The sequence below is a fragment of the Tubulanus polymorphus genome, chromosome 3 (assembly GCF_964204645.1).
Source record: "Tubulanus polymorphus chromosome 3, tnTubPoly1.2, whole genome shotgun sequence".
Taxonomy (NCBI): Eukaryota; Metazoa; Nemertea; class Palaeonemertea; order Tubulaniformes; family Tubulanidae; genus Tubulanus; species Tubulanus polymorphus.
Window position 1 is genome coordinate 22,729,438 of NC_134027.1, and position 23,516 is coordinate 22,752,953.

At 43.4% G+C, this 23,516-nt stretch overlaps 1 protein-coding gene across 1 annotated transcript in view; it reads left to right on the plus strand.

Annotated features, from left to right (window-relative positions):
* Positions 1-718: 718 nt before the first annotated feature.
* LOC141902913 (C-Maf-inducing protein-like) overlaps positions 719-23,516 on the plus strand; it is a 63,620-nt gene continuing 40,822 nt past the window's right edge. The window contains exon 1 of the mRNA XM_074790858.1: positions 719-1,198. Within this exon, the coding sequence (XP_074646959.1) occupies positions 869-1,198 (330 nt within the window). The 5' untranslated portion in view covers positions 719-868. The remainder of the gene's footprint in view (positions 1,199-23,516) is intronic.

The following is a 23,516-nucleotide window of genomic DNA, read 5'->3' on the forward strand; positions in this document are numbered from 1 at the left end:
TGCGAAGTTCTTTAGGGGGTTTGGGAGATTTGAAGAAGAACAATTTGAAAATAGAAACGTTCTAGATGCATTTTCGGCCAAATGTTAGTGAATATTTCATATAAAAATGTCACTGAAAAATACTAATTAATCCTCGAAACATATTCAGAATAAGTTTTTATTAGGTCTATTAATCTTACAATATAGTGCTGGAGTCTCATCCTTCGTTTATGGAGTAGAGCAAGTGCGAGGAAAGAGAGACACATGAAATGAAGTCTTAGAGATTTTCTTTGACAAAAATAGTGGGACGCGAGATTTCTTTTTGTGCGTTCGCACCCAATGTACCCCCCTGGGTACGGGCCTGATTTGCAGAGTGAAAATCCCCATTCTAAGATTTTTAAAAATCTAGCGACGGCGTTTCGCCGGAGCATCTCACGCCGGTTTACGTTTTCTATCGCGCCGCTATTATGACGTATAGCGACCACGTGGTTGTCATAAAATGATAATAAACGCGATGAAAAGATGATGCGTTAAATATCACAACGCGAAGGCAGGCAGGCAGAGAATATTTCGCGTCAATATTTCACGTCGACTCGTTCCGCAACGACAACGCTCTGGCGACGACGCCATGGAATAGTAACGTGCGAAACAGCGTCGGGATAACAAACACGGTCATAGGCGCAAAAAGGATATAAGTTCTCACCTTTTTCAGGCCTACACTACTTAATTGAAAGTTAGTGCTATAATAATCTGCTCAATCTTTTTACCTATTCGTAGAATATTGTCTTATCTAGTCGTTTTGTAATTATTTTGTGTCGCGTAACCCTTATTTAAAGAAAGCGTCGTCGCGTCGTCCAACGGAGATTCAAATTCGAATTTCGTGATCGAAATGGCTTCGGACATCGCGAACGAGCAGGACGACGCGCTGCTCTTGTCGCCGTCGACGGACAACATGAACGGGCTGGCGGCGACCGACACGCCGAACACGATCGAGGAATATAACCAGATGAAAACGTCGACGACGACGTCTGCGCCGAGTACGCCGCAGCGCAAATCGCTGACCGGTCCGAAGTACAAGCTGATCAACGACGCGGAAACGCTCGTGTGTCGAGTCAACCACACGCGCACGATCGTCAGCAAAATCATGAACTCGAAATATCTGCGACGTTGGGAAACGCATCGGATGATTCTCGGCGAAGAAGAAATTCGATCGTCGTCGGTAAGTATTTTCGTTCTAGTTCTACCTACCTAGTTCTACCTATTAGGCCTACTGGCCAAATTCATCATGTTGAAGATTTTTGCCAGGTACGGACTTTTCTTGTTAAATCAGTGAGTCGACCGGCACTGATATGTGTCCTACCTGTATAACACAGTTTCACTAGGATTCAAACCCACAACCTCTAGGTTGAGGGTCAAACGCCTTATCCACCATGCCACAGGACAGGACCAATTTGTTGTTCAGCTTTAAACGCTCTTGGGGGCGGGGTGAGGGGGGTAGGCCTATCAGTTGCTCAAAAGTTGGTTAAAGACAACCGGTGGACGATTGAACTTCTAATTGTCGCTATGTCAACTATCCGCAGGGGCGGATCCAGCAGGTGAATTTGAGATATTCCTCAAAATTATTGCTCAATGGTAGGCCCTATGCCTGGGATGAATCTCATTAAATGGGGGTTTGGGGTTCCGCCCCAAGAAATATTAGAAAAATGACTCATTTTCTTTGTATCGAAAGGCATTCCGGACCTGTTAGATTAGGGTACAACTAGAACATAGGCCTATGTTATTCAGATTTTTCCGACCTGGAATACAGTGGAATATATAGCTTAGATCCGGCCCTGTATCCGAGCTTGTTATCTTTACCAACCTTTCAACAACTGGCCCACGTTGATCAACCTATAGAGAATTATAGTTTGGCGAAGTGAAAAACTGAGGTCGTGATTCGGTCCCGGTATCGGAGAAATTGTGTTCCTTATTATTCGATGATAGGCCTAAGACAATGAGAACTAATGTTCGTTCGGATTGTCAGATTATCGCGAGATAAATCTCCCCGACATTGGTTCTGATTGTTGGAGACCATCGTTTTTATGTCCATTGAAATATTATTATCCGTGAAAAGTGACTTCATTTCAAGAACTATCAATTTTCATAATGTGGTACTATGCCTGCCAAGTAGGGCCTGAAATGATTTTCAATAAATCATCAAAAATCATGGTCGTAGGTAGGCTATAGGCTATGGAAACTCAGGACCCAGTTCCACGAGTAAAGATTTGACTCGGAGTTAACTTAATTGCGAATGAACTAATTCTAATTCGGAGTTTTCTCACGACTGTGGATCCGGGAAACATTGGCTTTTAAAGTATGAGAATATGGCTGATCTTTACTCTATCCATCATGAGAAAATGAAGACTTTTTGGCAATCCATCAGTAAAGGCCTACAGCGTAAAATGGATACGGTACAATGTTTATTCAGATTGCACAGTTTCACTGGTATTAAGACAGATTTGAGGGATTTAGCTAAATATCCCAAAATATTGATCCTAAAAATTGATCCTTAACAAAAATGAGTAGACTGAATTAGTACACCTTATAGGCCTAGGCCTAAAGCTGTTTAAATGAACAGCATAGATGGGCAGCTGAACTAAGCCATTTCTATTTGGCTTATCATTATTTACACTGCTTTGAAGGATTGCTAAAAAGTCAACTTCCAATGCGGTTTTATAGAGGAAAGAGACTTGAATATGAACGTCACAAAATTTCCTATGTCTCCATGCCCATGAACTATGAACGCGTGTTTCCCTGTTTATAGTTCTTCTGCGATGTACCCCAGCGATTATACATCGAGCAATCTGATTTGTGCCGCAAGTTTTCGCGCGGCAAAGCTGCGCATGTACCTGCGCACCCGGTCTACTGTGGCAGGGTTTCGTGCTGTGGCTGAGTGTAGCGATGCCATCAGGTTCGAATCCCTGCCGAGGAAGGATGAAATTAACTGGCTAATAGGCCTAGTCATAGAATCAAGCTTTAGACTGGTCTTAAATCTGAGACACAGCCCCTGGCCCTTTGGGAGTCAAAGAATTGGAAGAAAGACAGCTTATGCAGTTATTTTAACTTCAAGCCCCGTCCACCTGATATGTTTTGATTATCAGGTTATAGGCTAGTCATGTATTGAGTGGAATTCACGGAACAAGGCTCAAACATTGTTTTATGGGGAAGTGACACAGATAATAAAGTATATTTATTTGATTTACGAGTAGGATTTACAATGAGTTCGAGCTGTTTGACGAACGGATGTTTGCTTTAAACGCAGATAATGATAATATCAACAATCGGTTCAGATCGAAAAACGAAAAATAGCACGGTTCATAGCTCGCTCCTTCAAAGTCATGGAATTACGATCCTTACATCCACTAATACGATTTTACTAAATTTACTCATCTCATTTATCACCCAATTTTACGGCCACCGCGCCTTTGCCTCAGTAGCTCCAATCTTATGGAATGCTTTACCTTTTAGAATAAGATCCTGCAGCGATGTACTTTTAAAACTGAGCTGAAAACTTTTCTTTTTTGGCAATATTTTAATTGACTGTTCTTATTTGTTTTTTTATAGTCTTGTATATTTGTAAACCGCGCTGAAATGTATACGGAGCGCGGTATATAAGAAATAAATATTATTATTATTATTATTATTATAAAGATGTAGGAATAGGCCTAGGTCAATTCAAGGCCTTGAAAGTCATGGAATGGGCTCGAAAATCCTTGAATCATGGTCATGGTCCTTGAATGGCATCTGCCTTACCACGCGAATACAATTTGAAACTTTTGGTTGTATATAATCTATTATCTAACTATAGTATAGGCCTATACATTATATCAGATCTGGTCATTGTATTATTTGGTGTGGTACCCTAGTCCGGTAAGAATGACATTCAGTGGGGCCAGGGAGGAATCGGTAGGGAATTTGTTTTAAGCGGTCATTTTAGTTCAGTCGAGGACATGTCCTGGGGCCTGATTGATAGACAGTATTTAGCCTATCAACAGTTAGTACAACTCGAGCCGGGTCATGGAATCGGGATCAAAAAGGTCCTTGCAAATATTTTATCATAAAACCAGCGGTGAAACACTGTAGCGATATATTGAAAATCCTACACTATTATAACTGATAGTCGAAACGTCGAGTGAATATAAATTTATAGCTTAAAGGAAACTTTTCGCACTTTATCTTCTGTTATTTAGGTCCAAACAGGCATGGGCTTATTTGGCGCCTCTAGTTTATGAGGGGACAAGAAACCTTGGGAACCTTTTGATAATGCCATGGGTAGTGCTCAGTGGGCTGAGGCTAACAAGAAACCTAAAACCTTTTGATGATGCCCTGAGTAGTGCTCAGTGGGCTGAGGCTAACAAGAAACCTCAAACCTTCTGATGATGCCCTTGGAAGTGCTCAGTGGCCTGAGGCTAACAAGAAACCTAAAACCTGATGATGATGCCCTTGGAAGTGCTCAGTGGGCTGAGGGTAACAAGAGACCTCAAACCTTTTGATGATGCCCTTGGAAGTGCTCTGTGGGCTGAGGGTAACAAGAGACCTCAAACCTTTTGATGATGCCCTTGGAAGTGCTCAGTGGGCTGAGGCTAACAAGAAACCTCAAACCTTTTGATGATGCCCTTGGAAGTGCTCTATGGGCTGAAGGTAACAAGAGACCTCAAACCTTTTGATGATGCCCTTGGAAGTGCTCTGTGGGCTGAGGGTAACAAGAGACCTCAAACCTTTTGATGATGCCCTTGGAAGTGCTCAGTGGGCTGAGGCTAACAAGAAACCTCAAACCTTTTGATGATGCCCTTGGAAGTGCTCTGTGGGCTGAGGGTAACAAGAGACCTCAAACCTTTTGATGATGCCCTTGGAAGTGCTCAGTGGGCTGAGGGTAACAAGAAACCTCAAACCTTTTGATGATGCCCTTGGAAGTGCTCAGTGGGCTGAGGCTAACAAGAAACCTCAAACCTTTTGATGATGCCCTTGGAAGTGCTCTGTGGGCTGAGGGTAACAAGAGACCTCAAACCTTTTGATGATGCCCTTGGAAGTGCTCAGTGGGCTGAGGCTAACAAGAAACCTCAAACCTTTTGATGATGCCCTTGGAAGTGCTCAGTGGGCTGAGGCTAACAAGAAACCTCAAACCTTTTGATGATGCCCTTGGAAGTGCTCTGTGGGCTGAGGGTAACAAGAGACCTCAAACCTTTTGATGATGCCCTTGGAAGTGCTCAGTGGGCTGAGGCTAACAAGAAACCTCAAACCTTTTGATGATGCCCTTGGAAGTGCTCTGTGGGCTGAGGGTAACAAGAGACCTCAAACCTTTTGATGATGCCCTTTGAAGTGCTCAGTGGGCTGAGGCTAACAAGAAACCTCAAACCTTTTGATGATGCCCTTGGAAGTGCTCTGTGGGCTGAGGCTAACAAGAAACCTAAAACCTTTTGATGATTTCCTGCTTCAAATGCTTCAATTTCTTCCTGCGTCAGAATGCATCAAATAAACATCATTTATTAAACTGACAAAACCTCGTTCTCCCAATTCCTACATTTGACCTATTTTCTTTTTCGTAACCGATGCGAATCAACTTGGTCAGCGAATATACCTTTAGCTGCACTGCTGAACAGAAGGCTTTCCCCCTGGGTGAAAAAAAAAACAAACAGTGGCTAGAGTGATAAAAAATCATATGATCATCTATGAGTGCATGATGCATGTAGCGGAGTGTGCACTGTACTACTGTTAGCTCATAACGGCAGCAGCAGCAGCAGCGGCAGATTTCGTGTGAGACCCCATGTAACCATAGTTACGCCGTAGTCGTACTCCCCGACACTCGCCGAGACTCTCGTAGTCGTCGTCTGTGTGTGTGTGTCTTGTCAGCCTAGTCCTCTCTCTCTCTCCTCTCTCCCCGCTTTTTCTTATCACGGTTGTTTTACTTACTGAGTAAGAATCAGTGCAGCGGAGAGAGGGAGAAAGAGAGAGATAGTCGGCTCTGTGAAAGATGATGCGTAATGTACTAAGTAGCTTCTGTCTACGTTTGAATAATAGGTCTTTGTGTCCGACATTTATCGCTATGAATCGATCAATCTCGTAGACAAACTCTTCTATCATTACCGGTCTGCATCCAGTTCCACAGTTGTATAGGTTTAATTTGACTCTGGATCCAGTTCCGCAGTTGTATCAGTTTAATTTGACTCTGGATCCAGTTCCACAGTTGAGTTGAATTTGACTGTGAACTCAGTTCCACAGTTGTGTGGGATAAACATGACCCTCAATCCTGATCCACAGTTATGTGGGTTTAATTTGACTATGGATCCAGTTTCACAGTTGTATGGGTTTAATTTGATTCTGGATCCAGTTCCACAGTTGTATCGGTTTAATTTGACTCTGGATCCAGTTCCACAGTTGTGCGGGTTTAATTTGACTATGGATCGAGTTTCGCAGTTGTCTGGGTCTAATTTGCATATGGATCCAGTTCGGCAGTAGTATGGGTTTATTTTGAGTCTGGATTCAGTTCCACAGTTGTATGGGTTTAATTTGATTCTGGATCCAGTTCCGCAGTTGTATCGGTTTAATTTGACTCTGGATCCAGTTCCACAGTTGTGTGGGTTAAACATGACCCTCAATCCAGTTCCACAGTTGTGCGGGTTTAATTTGACTATGGATCCAGTTTCGCAGTTGTCTGGGTCTAATTTGCATATGGATCCAGTTCGGCAGTAGTATGGGTTTATTTTGAGTCTGGATTCAGTTCCACAGTTGCATGCGTTTAATGTGGATGCATTTCTTCAGTTGTATGGGTTTTATTTGATTATAGCAAAACGTTTCAAATTTAAGCTTTCAATTCGAACAGTGTTTTTTAACTGAGTCACTTTAAACCTTGAAACTGCTTTACAATCCATTAGGCAGATCATGCAAAAGAAATTAAAACGTTATTCACGATCGAAAATTAATTGCTCGCTGAAAAATACCAATCCACGCGGGAAATAGACTTTATTCATTTGGAAAAATCGTCATTTCGAAAATCGATTGTTTACGTTGGTGCGAAATTACTACAAATTCACTTCTTTTTGGCTAAAGAAAAATGATACCTTGTTTCTCCGCGCCTAGTCGTTTTTGTAAAATATGATAGAATTTGTAATCAGTTAATCTCTATAGCTGCTGGGTCTGTTATGGTGAAATTGATCGTCTAACAGGCTCTAGTTGAATCTTTGCAAATTAATACTTAACCCTTTCAGTGCGTCTACACCGCAGTGCGGTGTATAAATCAGTGATAAATTTTGCTAGTACACCGCACTGCGGTCTATTGTTGTATTTAGTAATTAGTAATTATCTCTCTTGAAAAATGGCAGCACGTGTCAAACATAGTGAAATATTAGTAACTAACGATACACCGCCCTGCGTAGACACACCATAGTGGTATTCCCGTTATTCAACAAACAAGAGTGGAATGTATTTAATTTATTTATAGAAGTTATCACCAGCATCGAACCCCCTATATGTCGACGATGAATCATCGAAACGAAAATAACGCGAATTATTAGTTAATAGCTCGGATGTATATAAGTTCGCAAATTCGTTGGCGCGGTTTAATCAATTGCGCGCGGCCCCGATCGTTAACGTCATAGTTGACACTTATTATTCGACAACGGCTCACAGGATCCACACCCAGGCCCGAGGGACGATGACGATCTTAACGCGCGTTCGATTCGTCGAAATATCAATTATCGGTGGAAATTTGGGCGTGACGACGACGACGACGAAGCATCGACTTGAGCGAGTTGGTTATAAATATCCATAAACGGCTATGAATAGTATCAACTTCACGAGTGACGCGATGAATCGTGCGCTCGCACCTCGTAATGTATATTTATGATGAATTGATTGATTTGAAGTGCATGATTCAGCAAAAGATCGAGAGTTGTCATCTTTCAACGTCGAGTGATCTCGCGATGTTGCCTGTCTTCTTGTTTTTTTCGCGCGAAATAATTTTCGTCTCGAGTTGCTAGAGCGCGGATATTTTCGTACTTTGGGGCGATTTGTTAGTGTCGTTCTCAAGACCTCTCTCGCTCCTCTGTCTACCTCTCCCTCCTCTGTCTACCTCTCTCCCTCTGTCTACCTCTTCTCTCTACCTCTGTTCCTGTCTACCTCTCCCTCCCTCTATCTACCTCTCCTCTCTACCTCTCCCTCCCTCTATCTACCTCTCCTCTCTACCTCTCTACCTCTGACCTCTGTCTATACCTCTCCCTCCCTCTATCTACCTCTCCTCTCTACCTCTCTACCTCTGACCTCTGTCTATACCTCTCCCTCCCTCTGTCTACCTCTCCTCTCTATCTCTGACCTGTCTACCTCTCTCCCTCTGTCTACCTCTCTCCCTCTGTCTACCTCTCTCCCTCTGTCTATCTCTCCTCTCTACCTCTGACCTCTTTCTACCTCTTCCCCCTCTGTCTACCTCTTCCCCCTCTGTCTACCTCTCTCCCTCTGTCTACCTTTCCCTCCCTGTCTACCTCTCTCCCTCTGTCTACCTCTCTCCCTCTGTCTACCTCTTCCCCCTCTGTCTACCTCTTCCCCCTCCGTCTACCTCTCTCCCTCTGTCTACCTTTCCCTCCCTCTGTCTACCTCTCCTCTCTACCTCTCCCTCTGCTTACCTCCCCCAACCTCTGTTTACCTCTATCTTTCTCTCTGTGTCTACCTCTCCCCTCTGCCTCTACCTGTCTACCTCTTCTATCTATGTCTCTCTCCCTCTGTCTAACTCTCCTTCCCTCTACCTCTCCTAAATACACTTATATACATCAAAACTGCAGGCCTGCCTCATAAAAAATGTGAACAGTGTTCCATAAAACAGGAGCTACTTTATAGCAAATGATCTAAGGCCATACCTTATCTTTATTAACTCTAAAAAAGGCTAACGGTCGATATCATCTCCTGTCAGGCTAAATAATTGATACCTTGTTTCTCATTATTTTCTGCTGAGCTGTAAAATCAACCCGGCCGGCTGCCTATCCACCCTGTACCGTATTTTCTAAATCATGATCGAGCTAGCGATAACAGACCCGGCAGTTAGAGAAATGAAATGATTACGAATTTTATGGCGGTTTACAAAATGAACCCGGCGCCGATTAGGAGAACGAACGTATCATATTTTCAGCCTAAAAGGTTAACGGGTTGCTATAATCCGCGTAAAGCGTTAATCAATTTACGAAGATCTATCGCCGATAAATGCGCGCGTACATACAGCTGTGAATTCGGACCCTGCTCGTTTTACTTTATCGTTAGCGCGCGGTGGTCGGGATATTTTTTCCCAGTCACGACATTTCAGCGTCTGGCATTTGTAAATAGAAACCGCGGAGAACGTCGACGCACGAATGATGTTTAGTAATAAGAGTGGATATTCATTCAACCAGTAATCGCAGCAGCGGCAGCAGCAGCAGCAGCCAGGCTGAGAGCTGAGTGAGATGTTTAATGGTTTCTCCGCGGTATCCTCACTGATGATAGTATAAACAGCACGTAAACACCTTATACGGGTTCTGGTCATATTCCCGACTTTCACGCGTATTAGGGTTTTCTGCTACACTTTGTGCAAAAAACCCTTGATTGATATTCCTGCGATTATTATTATTTTCCTTCCTGTTTCCAGCCAGTGAAAATGTTCATGAAATGCGTCGTCAAATATGCTTGTTTCTTAACGTGACGTTACATTCTGACTGAAATATTCAACAAATTCCCTGAACCAGTAGATTCTTCTTTAAGTCTATTTCAAAGTTATTTACTTAAACCTCTGTCCAGAAATGAAGTACTGTGTATAATTGCTGTTGGATATTGCACGCACACTTGTTTTCTGCCTTTTTGTCGAGTAGAAAATGGATGGCTGCGAAAATATCTGAATCTCTGGCATCCATTTCATTAACATTCTGCGTTTCCTCTAATTATGATGCAAGGTTGAACGAATTAAATTTCTTCCCTTCCTTTCAAATGTGAAATGCGCCACATAGACCAGACTTCAGTTCAAAATTGGTCTTAGATGTTAAGATTGGTCTTAAGTTGCTAGATTGACTATAGAACTAAGATCATCTAAGCCAAGATACGACAACTGGCCTCTGAACTGTAGAACTATAGATCCACGACCCAATTGCGTAGTTCTCGACTTATTTCGATTCCCAAGATTTGAAATAAGGTCCTTTTATCGGAATCAGATTATAATGGGAGAACTTTCGAACTGGATCCACAACTCCGCTGGCTAAACCGCTAAATCTTTTTAATGGCGGTCGTGGTGGTTTTTTTTGGCGTCTGCGATGGACAAGCGAATGCGAGAGGGTAAAATGTGTTACCTTACGCTCGTTCCGTGCGACAGAAATCAATATCGTCGACAGTTGCCACTAATTTGGGTGAGCTGTGCATCGCAATTAGCATTCAGGACGACGTGCGCGCGCTGATTCCTGTCGGTGTCGTGATGAATTTTGATTGGTTGTCGGATACTGTTAACGGCGCGGCGTCGGCCGGTAGCGCGGTATGTTAACCGGCCATCGTCGCCAAGACGGTTTGGCAGCATTTTTTTATTGGGTTCATAAATGAATCATCACTGAACGAATGGTTCTTGTAAATAAAAAGTAATCCCCACGAGTACGTTAGCTCTATGTAAGTCAGGTTTGCCCAATATAGGTGCGGTTACCACAATGTAGGTCATTGTAGGTGCGTCTACCTCAACGTAAATTCAGTTAGCTCAATGAAGGTTCAGTTAGCTCAATGTAGGTCCTGTTAGTTCAATGTAGGCCCAGTTTGCTCAATGTAGGTTAATTTAGCTCAATGTAGGTCCAGTTAGTTCAATGTCGGCCCAGTTTGCTCAATGTAGGTTCATTTAGCTCAATGTAGTTCCAGTTAGTTCAATGTAGGCCCAGTTTGCTCAATGTAGGTTAATTTAGCTCAATGTAGGTCCAGTTAGTTCAATGTAGGCCCAGTTTGCTCAATGTAGGTTCATTTAGCTCAATGTAGTTCCAGTTAGTTCAATGTAGGCCCAATTAGCTCAATGTAGGTTCAGTTGGCTCAATATAGGTCCAATTAGCTTAATATAGATTCATTTAGCTCAATGTAGATTCTCTAAGCCCAATGTATGTCCAGTTAGTTCAATGTAGGCCCAGTTAGCTCAAGGTACGTTCAGTTAGCTCAATGAAGGTTAAATTAGTTCAATGTAGGTCCTGTAAGTTCAATGTAGACCCAGTTAGCTCAATGTAGATCCAGTTAACTGCTCAATGTAGGTTCAGTTTACTCAATGTAGGTTCAGTTAGTTCAATGTAGGTCCAATTAGCTCAATGTAGGTCCGGTTAGCTCAATGTATTTAAGTTAGCTAAATTAGGTCCGATCGAATTATGGCCTTGGTTTGGTAAACTCGGTGAGCTCGAAGTAGGTTTGATTAGCACAGATGATGTCAATATTGGCCAATCAGAAATCATTTTCATGCGACTAACCTATACGCGTATAGCTGCGCACTCGGGCTAATCAGATGGGGCTGAGTTGATCGATGCCATCAGACCCAAATCCGTGTCAACGGAGGATGGGTCTGCCCTCCTACCGGCTCCAGTATGAGCCTGTGTGGCCAGTTACACAGTCTTGACTTAGAGTCCAAAAGAGGTCTTAAATCTTAAAACTGGTCTTAAGTTGTTAGATCGGCTATAGAACGCAGTTGGTCTTAGACTGGTCTTAAGTCTAAGCCGCGACTATGCGACCGGTCCCTGGTTCTTGTTGAGGAGCCGCTGACGTGATAAAAACACATATGTCCGTGTGTAGAGAAACACCGAAGTGCGTCTATACCCCGAACAGTCGTGGTATTCGGTAGTTATTCAGCTGGCAATCGCTTTCTCTTCCCTCGCCGCGTATAAATTTCCCCCCGCACGCCGCCGCCGCGCGCCGAATACAGCGCAGAACAAACACACGTTTTAACCTCGGTCGTAAAAAAATGCCGCTTTATAATCGCGGCGGCGTCTGCCGGAAGTATAGAATCAGATTTTCGGGCGAAACCGTCTCGGATAAACGAGATGATAGTACGGCGTCGTCTAGTTCTTCAGCTGCGATGAAATCAATGCCATTTCGACATCTCGACGCGGGTTTCGTCGTCTTCGTCTTGTGGCGTTAAATTGTAGCTATCGACGAGATTTTTCGCGGCATGTATTATACGGTGACCACTGACGAGCGATAAAAACCGAAAAAAAACTCTCGAGGGGAATTTGAATAATTTCGCGCTTAACCCAATAGACCGACCGCACAACGTCCATTGACGTTCGACTTGTATCTCCGCAGAACGTCCGCTGTACTATAGCGCCACCTATATAAAGCTTAAGATAGTGTCAAAAATCTAGGAATAAACCCCGATACACGTAGAACATCGCGAAAAACAGCCAATTGTAACGATGTGACAAAATGTGAAAATTCCTGAGTTCATCAATCTTACTCAGGCGTTATTAAAACTGCTTATTTTCTGCGAAGATCGATGCACTACTGCTCTACCGTAGATCCACTGATACTACGAAATCGGCGGTTAAAAAAAAAGAAGAGATTCACCTAATTCATTTCGATTTTTAACGATAAGCTCTTCCGTGAAGGTGGACGCCGTCTATGAAACCATCGTAGGCTTGTAACTGTTTTCACTGACTTCGCTGCGTATCTAGTACCGACTACAATACGGATATTATCTGCTGATCAACTTACAGTTGTTTATCCGGTGTGTTTTTTATTATCCGGTCGATGTTCAATGTGTATGATGTATTATACGTAGGTGTTATATTTATTGGTCAGGTGCTCGGTATTATAATCTTATACATAATACACGTACACACTAGATCGACATGTCGGTTATGGGTTTAATTTGACTCCCGGACCAGTTCTACAGTTGTGTGGGTTTAATTTGATTCTGGATCCAGTTCCACAGTTTTGCAGGTTTAATTTGATTCTGGACCTAGTCCGACTATGGAGGTTAGATTTGACTTTAAATCTAGTTATACAGTTGTATGGGTTTGATTTGACTCTGAACCCAATTCCACAGTTGTGTTGGGTTTCATTTGACTCTGGATCCAGTTCCGCAGTTGTTTGGATTCAATTTGACTCTAGACCCAGTTCCACAGTTGAGTGGATGTTCAATTTGACTCTGAATCCATTTCTACAGTTGTGTGGGTTTAATTTGACTCTGGATCCAGTTCTACAGTTGTGTGGGTTTGATTTGACTCTGGGCTCAGTTCCACAGTTGTGTAGGTTTAATCTGACTCTGGATCCAGTTCCCCAGTTATATGGGTTTCATTTGACTCTGGACCCAGTTCCATAGTTGTGTGGGTTTAATTTGATCCTATTTCCAGTTCCATAGTTGTGTGGTTTAATTGGACTCTGAATCCTGTTCCACAATTGTGTGTATTAATTTGACTCTGAATCCAGTTCCACAGTTTTTTAGTTTTGGACTATGTTTCCAGTCCCACAATTGTGTGGTTTTGGACGATGGATCGAGTTCCACAGTTGTGTAGGTTTCATTTGACTCTGAAGCCAGTTCTACAGTTGTGTATAGTTCTGCTGTGTGGTGCACGGCACGACAAGTTGTCGATAGATCCGGGATTCTATTAATACCGTTTTCAATTATTCATTCGATGGAGTCAAATTTTGTTTCGTCATCGAAGTGAATGAAATAACGATATGTCTTCATATTTCGCTTGTGTTTCGACGTTTAATCCATCGACGGAGATTGCTGCATTTTTGACGTAAACAACTTTCTCGGTCTTTAAGGCGATTGAAAGGGAGGGAAATTGTAGAGAGAGTGAGAGAGGAGAGAGAGAAGAGTAGGGAGAGGGAGAGAGAGTAGAGGGACAGAGGAGAGTGAGGAGACGACGGGGAGAGAGGAAAGAGAAAGAGAGAGGAGTGGGCAGAGAGAGGAGAGGAGAGGGAGGGAGAGAGAGTAAAGGGACGGAGGGAGGAGAGTGAGGAGAGGGCAGGGAGAGAGTAAAGAGAAAGAGAGAGGAGTGGGCAGAGAGAGGAGAGGAGAGGGAGGAGAGTAGACAGAGGGAGAGAGAGTAAAGGGACGGAGGGAGGAGAGTGAGGAGAGGGCAGGGAGAGAGTAAAGAGAAAGAGAGAGGAGTGGGCAGAGAGAGGAGAGGAGAGGGAGGAGAGTAGACAGAGGGAGAGAGAGAGTAGAGGGAGGGAGAGGAGAGAGGAAAGGGAGGGGAGAGAGGAAAGAGAAAGAGAGAGGAGTGGGAAGAGAGAGTAGACAGAGGGAGAGAGAATAGAGGAGAGTAGAGGGAGGGAGGGAGAGATGCGACGAGAGGGAGGGGAGAGAGGAAAGAGAATGAGAGAGGAGAGGGAGAGAGGAGAGAGAATGGAGAGAATGATTGAGAGGGAGGGAGGGAGGGAGAGAGGGGAAAGAATGGAGAGAATGAGAGAGAGGAGTGAGGAGAGAGAGGAGAGGAAAATTGGAAGGTCGGGGTCTAGAAGAAAATAAGAGGCATTTCCCGGACAAAGCAGCCTGGTCGATTCCACCCTTGCTCGGCTTTGAGATGTTTTTTGAGAAAAACATCCTAAAATGATGCGAATTCTGACACGTTGAGTGTCAAATTTTAACTAGCTCGACGAAAAGGGCAACGCGCGGTTAGTGGGAAGACGGGGTCCGGTTGCTTGCCATGAGTGGAATCCTCAATTGCCACTGTACCTTCGACAGCTCCTCGTTGCTACTGGTTCCGGAAGCGATTCACTTCGCTTTGTTTAAGCGTTGTTTAGTATCGAGTGAATGCTTTACCTGTGAACGCGTTCTCATATCGGGCACGGGCCAAATTTGACTCGGGGGCCTGATCCGCGCCAATATGCCCCGGAGCAAATCTCGGAGCGATCGCGGCTAAGGCGAATCAGATGAAAGATATCTACCTAGAATTGGGGAGAATTCGAGGTAGGGATAAATGCGGAAAGGGGGGAGGGAGAGATTTGAGAGAGTGTCTGGTATCTGAGCGTTTCTCATCATGAATCTGTACCGAAATAAGTGATCTCAAATATCAGCTACGACGAGCACTTAGGCGACATTCACCTTATTGCGTGCGCGCGTGTGTCGCAGCGACAGCAAACACTTCACTTACGGCATTTATTGCAGGCTTTTATATGTCGGGTATCGTTTTTCTTTGCGAAGACGTTTGCGGGGTGTGGTCAGGCCCGTTGCATGGTAGGGGGGGTGACGGTCAGGGGTCGTAGGGGCGATGAAAATAAGTTCCGCTCAATTTTAGTTAATAAGGATATGTAGAATATCAAGCTGAAACATAATCGCTTATGGCTATTACAAGATAATTATGTGTAGGCCTATATGATATATTAATTTTTTTTCATTTGTTCCTTTGTAACTTTGTTATGGGTTGACGGAAATGGCTCAGAGGCAGTGAGCATCAAAATATTCTAAACTTTCAGTTCCAACCAAAACTCGTTCACCTGATGAAGCTACTAAACATGAGTAGCGAAAGCTCGTGCGTTAGATAAACTGTTGTTAACCTCTAAAGTACTAAAATACTATATATTGAAAAATGATCCCACCCGCGCGTATTCTTCACGGGCCCGGTCGTGTGGATGAGGGATGTATTCTTCACGGGCCCGGTCATGTGGATGAGGGATGTGTAGTATCCCCTCAATCCACCATGAGCATTGAATTTAAGCCGCGATCACACGAAGAAGATTTGGCCCGGTCAAAATCAGGTCCGAATCGAATTTGGCCGTTGCCTAATTAGAGAGCGCGTACACACGTAAAGCATTCACTCGATGCTTACTGAAAATTGCCATCGCTATGTCAGTCACTTCTGGAACCAGTTGCGATTGACACGCAATCATTTGACCAGTGCTAAAATTTGGCTCGGGGCCTGGTCCGATGTTTTTGGTCGGGCCAAAAACGCTCGGGTGTGATCGCGGCTTAAGTCTGCAAATCGGGATCCAGTTCCATAGTTGTGAGGTAAAATTTGACTTTAACTCATCGAAAATGAACTAGTTTTTAACTCGGAGTTAACTCTTTAACATATGACTGTAGAACTGGATCCTGGGCATCATTTATCGAATCAACTCAAGTCCGCGGGCAGGAAATGCCGAAATGCCGAATCGTATCTATTTTCGCGGGCCTGGATTCACGAGAAGTTAATTACAATGGTTTCCTATATACAAACCGAGAAGGACGTCATTAAGCGACTAATCATAATTCTGTTTTACGAAACCGAGCCCTCGGTCCTAATTCCCGGTTTTCCATTTGGATAAGAACCGCCTTGGCCACCGCGAACCCAACCTCCCCTCCCCCCAACGACGGTTTAATTAATAAGACGACCCGCCCGTGGGCACCGCTTCCTATGCGCGCGCGCTGAAAAAAACAAAACAATAACGTTATTTCTTCGCCGTCATCAAAGATCGTCTTGACGACCGACTAATTTGCTGTGTGTCATTGTTTTCGTCGTTGACACGCAATTCCGCAGTCATTACCGCCGCCCCTGTGGGTGAAAGCGCCGAGTATCGCTGATTTTCCGGTCCCTGGTTTTTAATGTAATGTGCACATCGTTAATGTAATGTGCACATCGGATCTCTCTACGTATAGTTACAATACGTGGAGGTGTATTTACGTATATATATATATATATATATATATATATATATATATATATATATATATATATATATATATATATATATATATATATATATATATATATATATATATATATATATATATATATTACCTATATCTATTTACCTCGAGTTTTATGTATTACAGGCGCATATAGTGCTCAGTTTATGTATGCTTGGCTTTTGTTTGGTTTATAGGGAAAACTATGTTGAAATCGCAATATTCTGATTTGTGTTTGTTGTATTCGTGTTGGTCCATGTGCTTGTAAACGCGCGTTGAGTTGGAAAATTCATTCACCTCGCAGGGATTTTAACCTGAAGGCATCCTGGGATTCTGCCACGTTGCTTCCTTTTTGCAAGGATTTGATCTTGATGAAATTGTGAGAGGGCCACATTCTTCCCAGCGGGGATTTGAACCTGAAGGCATTGTAAGACTCGCCACATTCCTCTGTCGCAGGGATTTGAACCTGATGGCATCATGAGACTCGGCCACATTCCTCTGTCGCAGGGATTTGAACCTGATGGCATCATGAGACTGCCACATTCCCCTGTCGCAGGGATTTGAACCTAATGGCATCATGAGACTTAGCCACTATTCCTCTGTTGCCGGGATTTGAACCTAATGGCATCATGAGACTGCCAGAATCCTCTGTTACAGGGATTTGAATTAATGGCTTCAATTGATGGCTTCCAGGAATTCTTCAATGTTCCTCCCTCGCATGGATTTGAGCCCGGTTGCATCGCATGACTCCCTCCCCTCCATATTCCTCCGTCCCAGAGATTCGAACCTGATGGCTTCCCGGGACTCTGCTACATTTCTTCGTCGCAGGAATTCCGAACCTGATGGCGTCGTGAGATTCCCGAGAATCATCCTTACTCGGCGAAAATTCGAGCCGTTTTCATTCGCGCAATGTGTTCGAGACGTATTTCAGGTTTTCATTCCACGTAAAATTGCGTAAAGTTGATTTTGATATACGAGAATTTTTGATATACGAGAATTAAAGTCATTAAACGTTGCGTGAGGCGTCAGATTGCGGCACGACGGCTTTTCAGTATTCAAACCCGATTTTCGCGCGCCGCGCGTTATTTATCCAATTTCGAAGCCGCCCTTCATGAAAGAAAAAAAACGCGAATAGTTTGAACGTTACGTTCGGAATAACAATCGAAATCGCGGTAATTCGCGCGATCCGAATTAACGCTTTATCAATTCAATTCAGCCTTTATTTAGCTTTATGCCACGAGGGACAGGTCGGCAATACGCACAAGAATGAAAGATTACGAAATTGCATGCGTATAAACATGCCATTATACACAACTATCCACAATATCGCTGGCTTCAATTAAGATGATCATTCCCAGGGATGAAAATCTCGCGACCAAAGACGGATTCCCGACCTTTTCTAACATTTTCTTTATTCCTGAGATCAGCGTAAATCGCCTCGATCGCTTTAATCACTGAAATCGCGGGCGTCGCACTGGAGCGCTCCGTAGTTAGGAGTGCTCCGTAAGACGGTTGTCGGCGGTAGTTAGCGCAACTGTGGAGTCGGAGAAACCAATATGGCGTCTCATTCAAAGAGCAGCTCTAATTCAGGCCCAAACTATTAACATTTTGACCAAAAGAAAGTAAGTTTTTTTTGGCTAAAAGTGAATGATTTTTATTCCCCCCCCCCAAAAATTCATTTTTTTAAAAATATTTTCCGACTTTTTCAATATGGGTCATTTTCATCCCTGCATTGCAGTGCAGTAAAGTGGGGAAAATGTTATGTAAATGTCATGACTAGCTCAGCCCCGTGCCGGACAGGGGTTCAGGAGTAGCGAATTAACCCTTTTCCAAGTGCCCTCTAAAGTCAGTGTCAAAGATTTTGCGAAATTTGGATATAATTTTCATGTTATTTTTGGAATATAGAAAATTAATCCATTCTCAAATGATCTATTCAAGGTACCCTTATGGAATTACATCGGTTACCCATTGAACATAGAATCAAGTACTAAGTTCTCATTTTCATCTTCCATTGCATACTTAATTTGACTCCTAAATGTCTCTGTGACCTCATTCATATTCATGTGCCTTGCCATCCTCTCCGTTCTTCTGCCTTTAATCTCGCTGACAGTCCCTAGAAAGTCTTTCGGTTCTCGAGCCTTTTCCATCAATGGCCCGACCTTGTGGAATCAGCTTCCCGGAGACCTCCGGTCTTAAACATCTGTGGAGATCTTCTGGAGGCAATTTAAACATTACCTCTTTAATGATGCTTTTATGTGAAGCGCTCTGAGCGGCTTTTTCATGAGCTGGATTTAACACTTATTATTATTATCGTTATTACCCGGGCACTTCATATTTTAGATGTGTCCTTTTTCAAAAGGGAAGTGGCCCTTTTCACGGTAAAAAAAGTGCCCTCGTTCTTGAAATAGAACTGCCCCTTGATAAAAGCTCAACACGGGCCTGTAGCTTCATAGATAAATGCGAGAGGAAGTCTTTTCCGAGATGGAAAAAGATGTATTAAACCGTAGACAGCCTTACAAATATCGCTGTCATTGAAATGATATTGAATCAGGATTGTGAGTTTGGACATACTTTAGTCCGAAAACTTTAGGGAACCCCGTTATTGAGTTTGCACCCAGACACAAGATGGCCGACCCTAGTGAAATACGTAAAAGATTTCGGCAGTATCAACTGACGATATAGCGCAACAATATAGATTAGAAATGATAGTCAATACGAAAATGATGTTTCCCGCGATTCATTGCTATTTATAGGCAGGAGGACAATTGAGAGTTTATTAACCACAACTCGACTGACATTTCCTGATTCGAGTAAGTCGTTCATCATATCGCTAAATATAAGCGTTTCTTTATCAACACGCCTTGAAAAATAACGCGTACACATATTGCTCGATATGGTCGACGGTGAATAACGTGATATAAATGATGCGATATCGAGGATCGGTCGGGTTAATTTCAATTCGGTCTAGCCCCATCTAAAATCACGTCCGCATTTACCCGTTCTAATTCACAATGAAAGTTCAATGAAAAAAAACAAATGAAAATTATATATGCAATTTAACCCTTTCAGTGCTGACTAACCAATACCCTATTGTGCTGGAAATAATTTGAAAATTTTGAAAAATTCCGCCCAAGTGCGTTGAATAATGGGAATACCACTATAGTGCCTCTACACCGCGCCGCAGTGTATCGTTAGTTACTAATATTTTTGACAGGTGCCGCCATCTTTCAATAGAGATAAAAACTAATTACGAATTTCATCAATACACCGCAGTGCGGTCTACTAGCGAAATCCATCACTGATTCATACACTGCACTGCGGTGTAGACGCACTGAAAGGGTTAATCGACTAGAAATAAAAGCCGATTTTCAGCGCTATTTTGGAACGCCAATATCGATGACGTAGTGCACACCGACTCGCGCGGAACCCCTTAAATAACGCGTCGAAGTTAACAACGCATGAAAACGTCATGGCGACGGTTTTTTACGGAGTCGAAAAATACATCATACGCGTCGAGATTATGCGGCCGTCCGCGACCGACGCCACGTCATCGACGATCGACGCAACGCGGGATTTTTACGCGACTGATATTCGCGATGGCCGTGTTTCGTCGTCGTACGGGGCAAGCTACAAACGCCGAGGGTGAAAAAAAAAAGACGCGCCACTATGACGTAACGCGTATTAGATATCCGGATAGGAAATCGATGATATGGCCTGAAAGCGGCTGTACAATTACTAAATGGACATTCGCGTCCCTTGTGAGAACGATGAAATCGACCCGGTGGATATTTATCGATATTTGACCATGACAAACAATAACAGATATCGTAAGCGATTAAGATAAGTATAGCCATAGCTTGTTATATAACGCCAGCCCCGGGACTGTCAAAATTTTGGCGGTATAACGAAATGGCGATCGTGAGAGTTTGCATAGTATACAAGATATGACTATTGACCAAATCAAGAATTGATTTAAATCTACCTTAATTAAGAAAGGCTAAAGGTCTTAGCTTATTTCGATTAGATGATAGAAAAAATATGATACAGTCATGTGTGATACTGCTGACCACATGTATCGATTCTTAACATAACAGACACGATTATTGACCAAATCCAGAATTGACGTCGATTAATCTTAATTTAGAAAGCGTAAAGGCCTTAGTCTTATTTCGTTTAGATAATACAAAAATATGATACATCGATGTGTGATGCTGCCGACCATATGTATCGATTCCTAACATAACAGATGAGTGAAATATCAATTGTTGGCGGTACAACTACTATTTTCTCTATGAGTTTGAATAGGACCGTTCTAGGATTTCGTTGGCATTCTGGGGCTGGTTGCTCAAAAGTTGGTTAAAGATAACCAGCGGATAATTACCATAGTAACAATGAACTTTTAATCGTCACTATGTCAACTATCCACTGGTTTACTCTAACCAACTTTTGAGCGACTGGCCCCTGGTGGAGGGCGGAAAGTGGTTTATCGAGAACTATTTACGTACATATAGATACCAAATGAACTGTGTGCGCGAGGAAATTCTCGGCGCTAGGTGAATTCGGCGGTACAACGAGCTTTTATCTGTATCGTTGTCAATTGAGTATGAATTTTTTGATGCCGTGAAAACTGTTAACGATAATGTTTGTATGCATCGAAAATTGTAATCTGTTATTTGACTGTTACCGTGAGAGTAGATGTGCACAGCTTAACCCTTTCAGTGCGATTAAAAACAGAAGATTAAAAACACTAGGGTGGAATTTTTAATAATTTTCAAATTATCTCTAGCACTATAGGGTATTAACTAGTCAGAACTGAAAGGGTTAATCGATATCCGCAATTTCGAAGTGTTGATAATTATTGTGAATTACGAATTCATTAGTTGAAATTAAATTCATTCAGTCGTAAGTTTTATCAGATTTTTATATTCTCTAATATAAATTTTCATGTCATTTTGATAATGGATTTTGAGTGCATGTGCCCGACGTCATGAACATCGACCGAGGCTAGACTGGTCCATTCGATTCAATTGTCGATGTATATTCGAAATAGCCTGCCACTCTAGACCGGGTGCGCAGGTTTGCCGCACGAACTTGCGGTTTACCAATCAGATTGCCCGTTGTATAATCGCTAGGATCGCTCGAGCTATCTGACCTTGCGCAGGGCGAGGCTTCATTAAGCGCACTCTCTTAGCTTAATTGAAATGTAATTCGTCATTAATGCTTAATTTCAACAAACAGCGATTAATCGCGCGTGGTTCTTCGTGTTTGAAATCGATCATATCGACTTGACTGCGTTGGTTTCATCATTTGTTAAATGTCAACTTTGACCACACCCTCTCTTCCTCTCTCTCTCTCTCTCTCTCTCTCTCTCTCTCTCTCTCTCTCTCTCTCTCTCTCTCTCTCTCCTCTCTCCCTCTCTCCCTCTCTCCCTCTCTCCCTCTCTCCCTCTCTCCCTCTCTCCCTCTCTCCCTCTCTCCCTCTCTCCTCTCTCCCTCTCCTCCCCTCCCTCTCCTCTCTCCCTCTCTCCCTCTCTCCCTCTCTCCCTCTCTCCCTCTCTCCCTCTCTCCCTCTCTCCCTCTCTCCCTCTCTCCCTCTCTCCTCTCTCCTCTCTCCTCCTCTCTCCTCTCTCCTCTCTCCTCTCTCCTCTCTCCTCTCTCCTCTCTCCTCTCTCCTCTCTCCTCTCTCCTCTCTCCTCTCTCCTCTCTCCTCTCTCCTCTCTCCTCTCTCCTCTCTCCTCTCTCCTCTCTCTCTCTCTCTCTCTCTCTCTCTCTCTCCTCTCTCCTCTCTCCTCTCTCCTCTCTCCTCTCTCCTCTCTCCTCTCTCTCTCTCTCTCTCTCTCTCTCTCTCTCCCGTCTCCTTCTACCTCTGTCTCCTTCTACCTCTCTGTTACCTCCTCCCTCTCTCCCCTCTCCCTCTATCTCCCACTCTCATCCCTCCCCTCTCTCAACCCTCCTCTCTCCTCTCCTTCCTCTCTCCCCTCTCGCTCCCTATCTCCCTCTCATCCCTCCCCTCTCAACCCCCCTCTCTCTTCTCCTTCCCTCCTCTCAGTAACCACCGATCAGTGATTATGCTTAGCTTCTCGTTTCTACAGTTTCCTTCATGGAAATTCAATCTGCCTGGCGATGAAGATTAGATTTCGATGTCTTGGAAGTTTTCAGTTTTTGGGTCGGTGCCCCAATTTCTTATCAGTGCACAGGCCTAGGTGAGGAGTCAAAGTGAACCCACAACTGGAACTGGATCCCGAGTCAAATATAATCCACACAACTGTAGAACTGGATCCAGAGTCGAATTAAACCCACATAACTGTGGAACTGGATCCGGAGTCAATTAAGATCCACATAGCTGTGCAATTGGATCGAGTGTCTATTTGAACCCGCACAGCTTAGTGCACACACCTATAAAATGTGCGTATACGCCCTGTAAATTCATTATGTTCTAAGTTCGTGGTCAAATATTGATTTCCGATGCTGTTATTGAAGTTGATATTTGAAAAAAAAAAACTTAATTATAGCTGGCTACAGTAAACAGTGCAGCAGTTTATCGTTTGAAATTCACTTCATCGCATCAGACGATTAATCTTTATCTACGTTGAATTGTTGCGGGTTTTGCCGGTGTTATAGGCAAACGGTTTGGATTTATTGAGGTATATTTTGGACCACTCGGGAATCCCCCCCCCCCCCCGATAGTACGCACACTTCGAAATGAATTAAGAGCTCGGCAGTCAGCGTACGCAGAGATTATTAAACTTAGAAATTTCATGCTAACCCTCTTGGAATTTGCGTTTGGATATATTTCTTCAAAACTATATGAACACCGAGGGTTGGACCTCGCTAGTGGCTTCGGACATGGCCGAGCACTTTATCCGAGTGCTTCTGGCCAGGAACGACTGTTTACACGCGTACCAAATGGGCACCACTCATGCCTGACC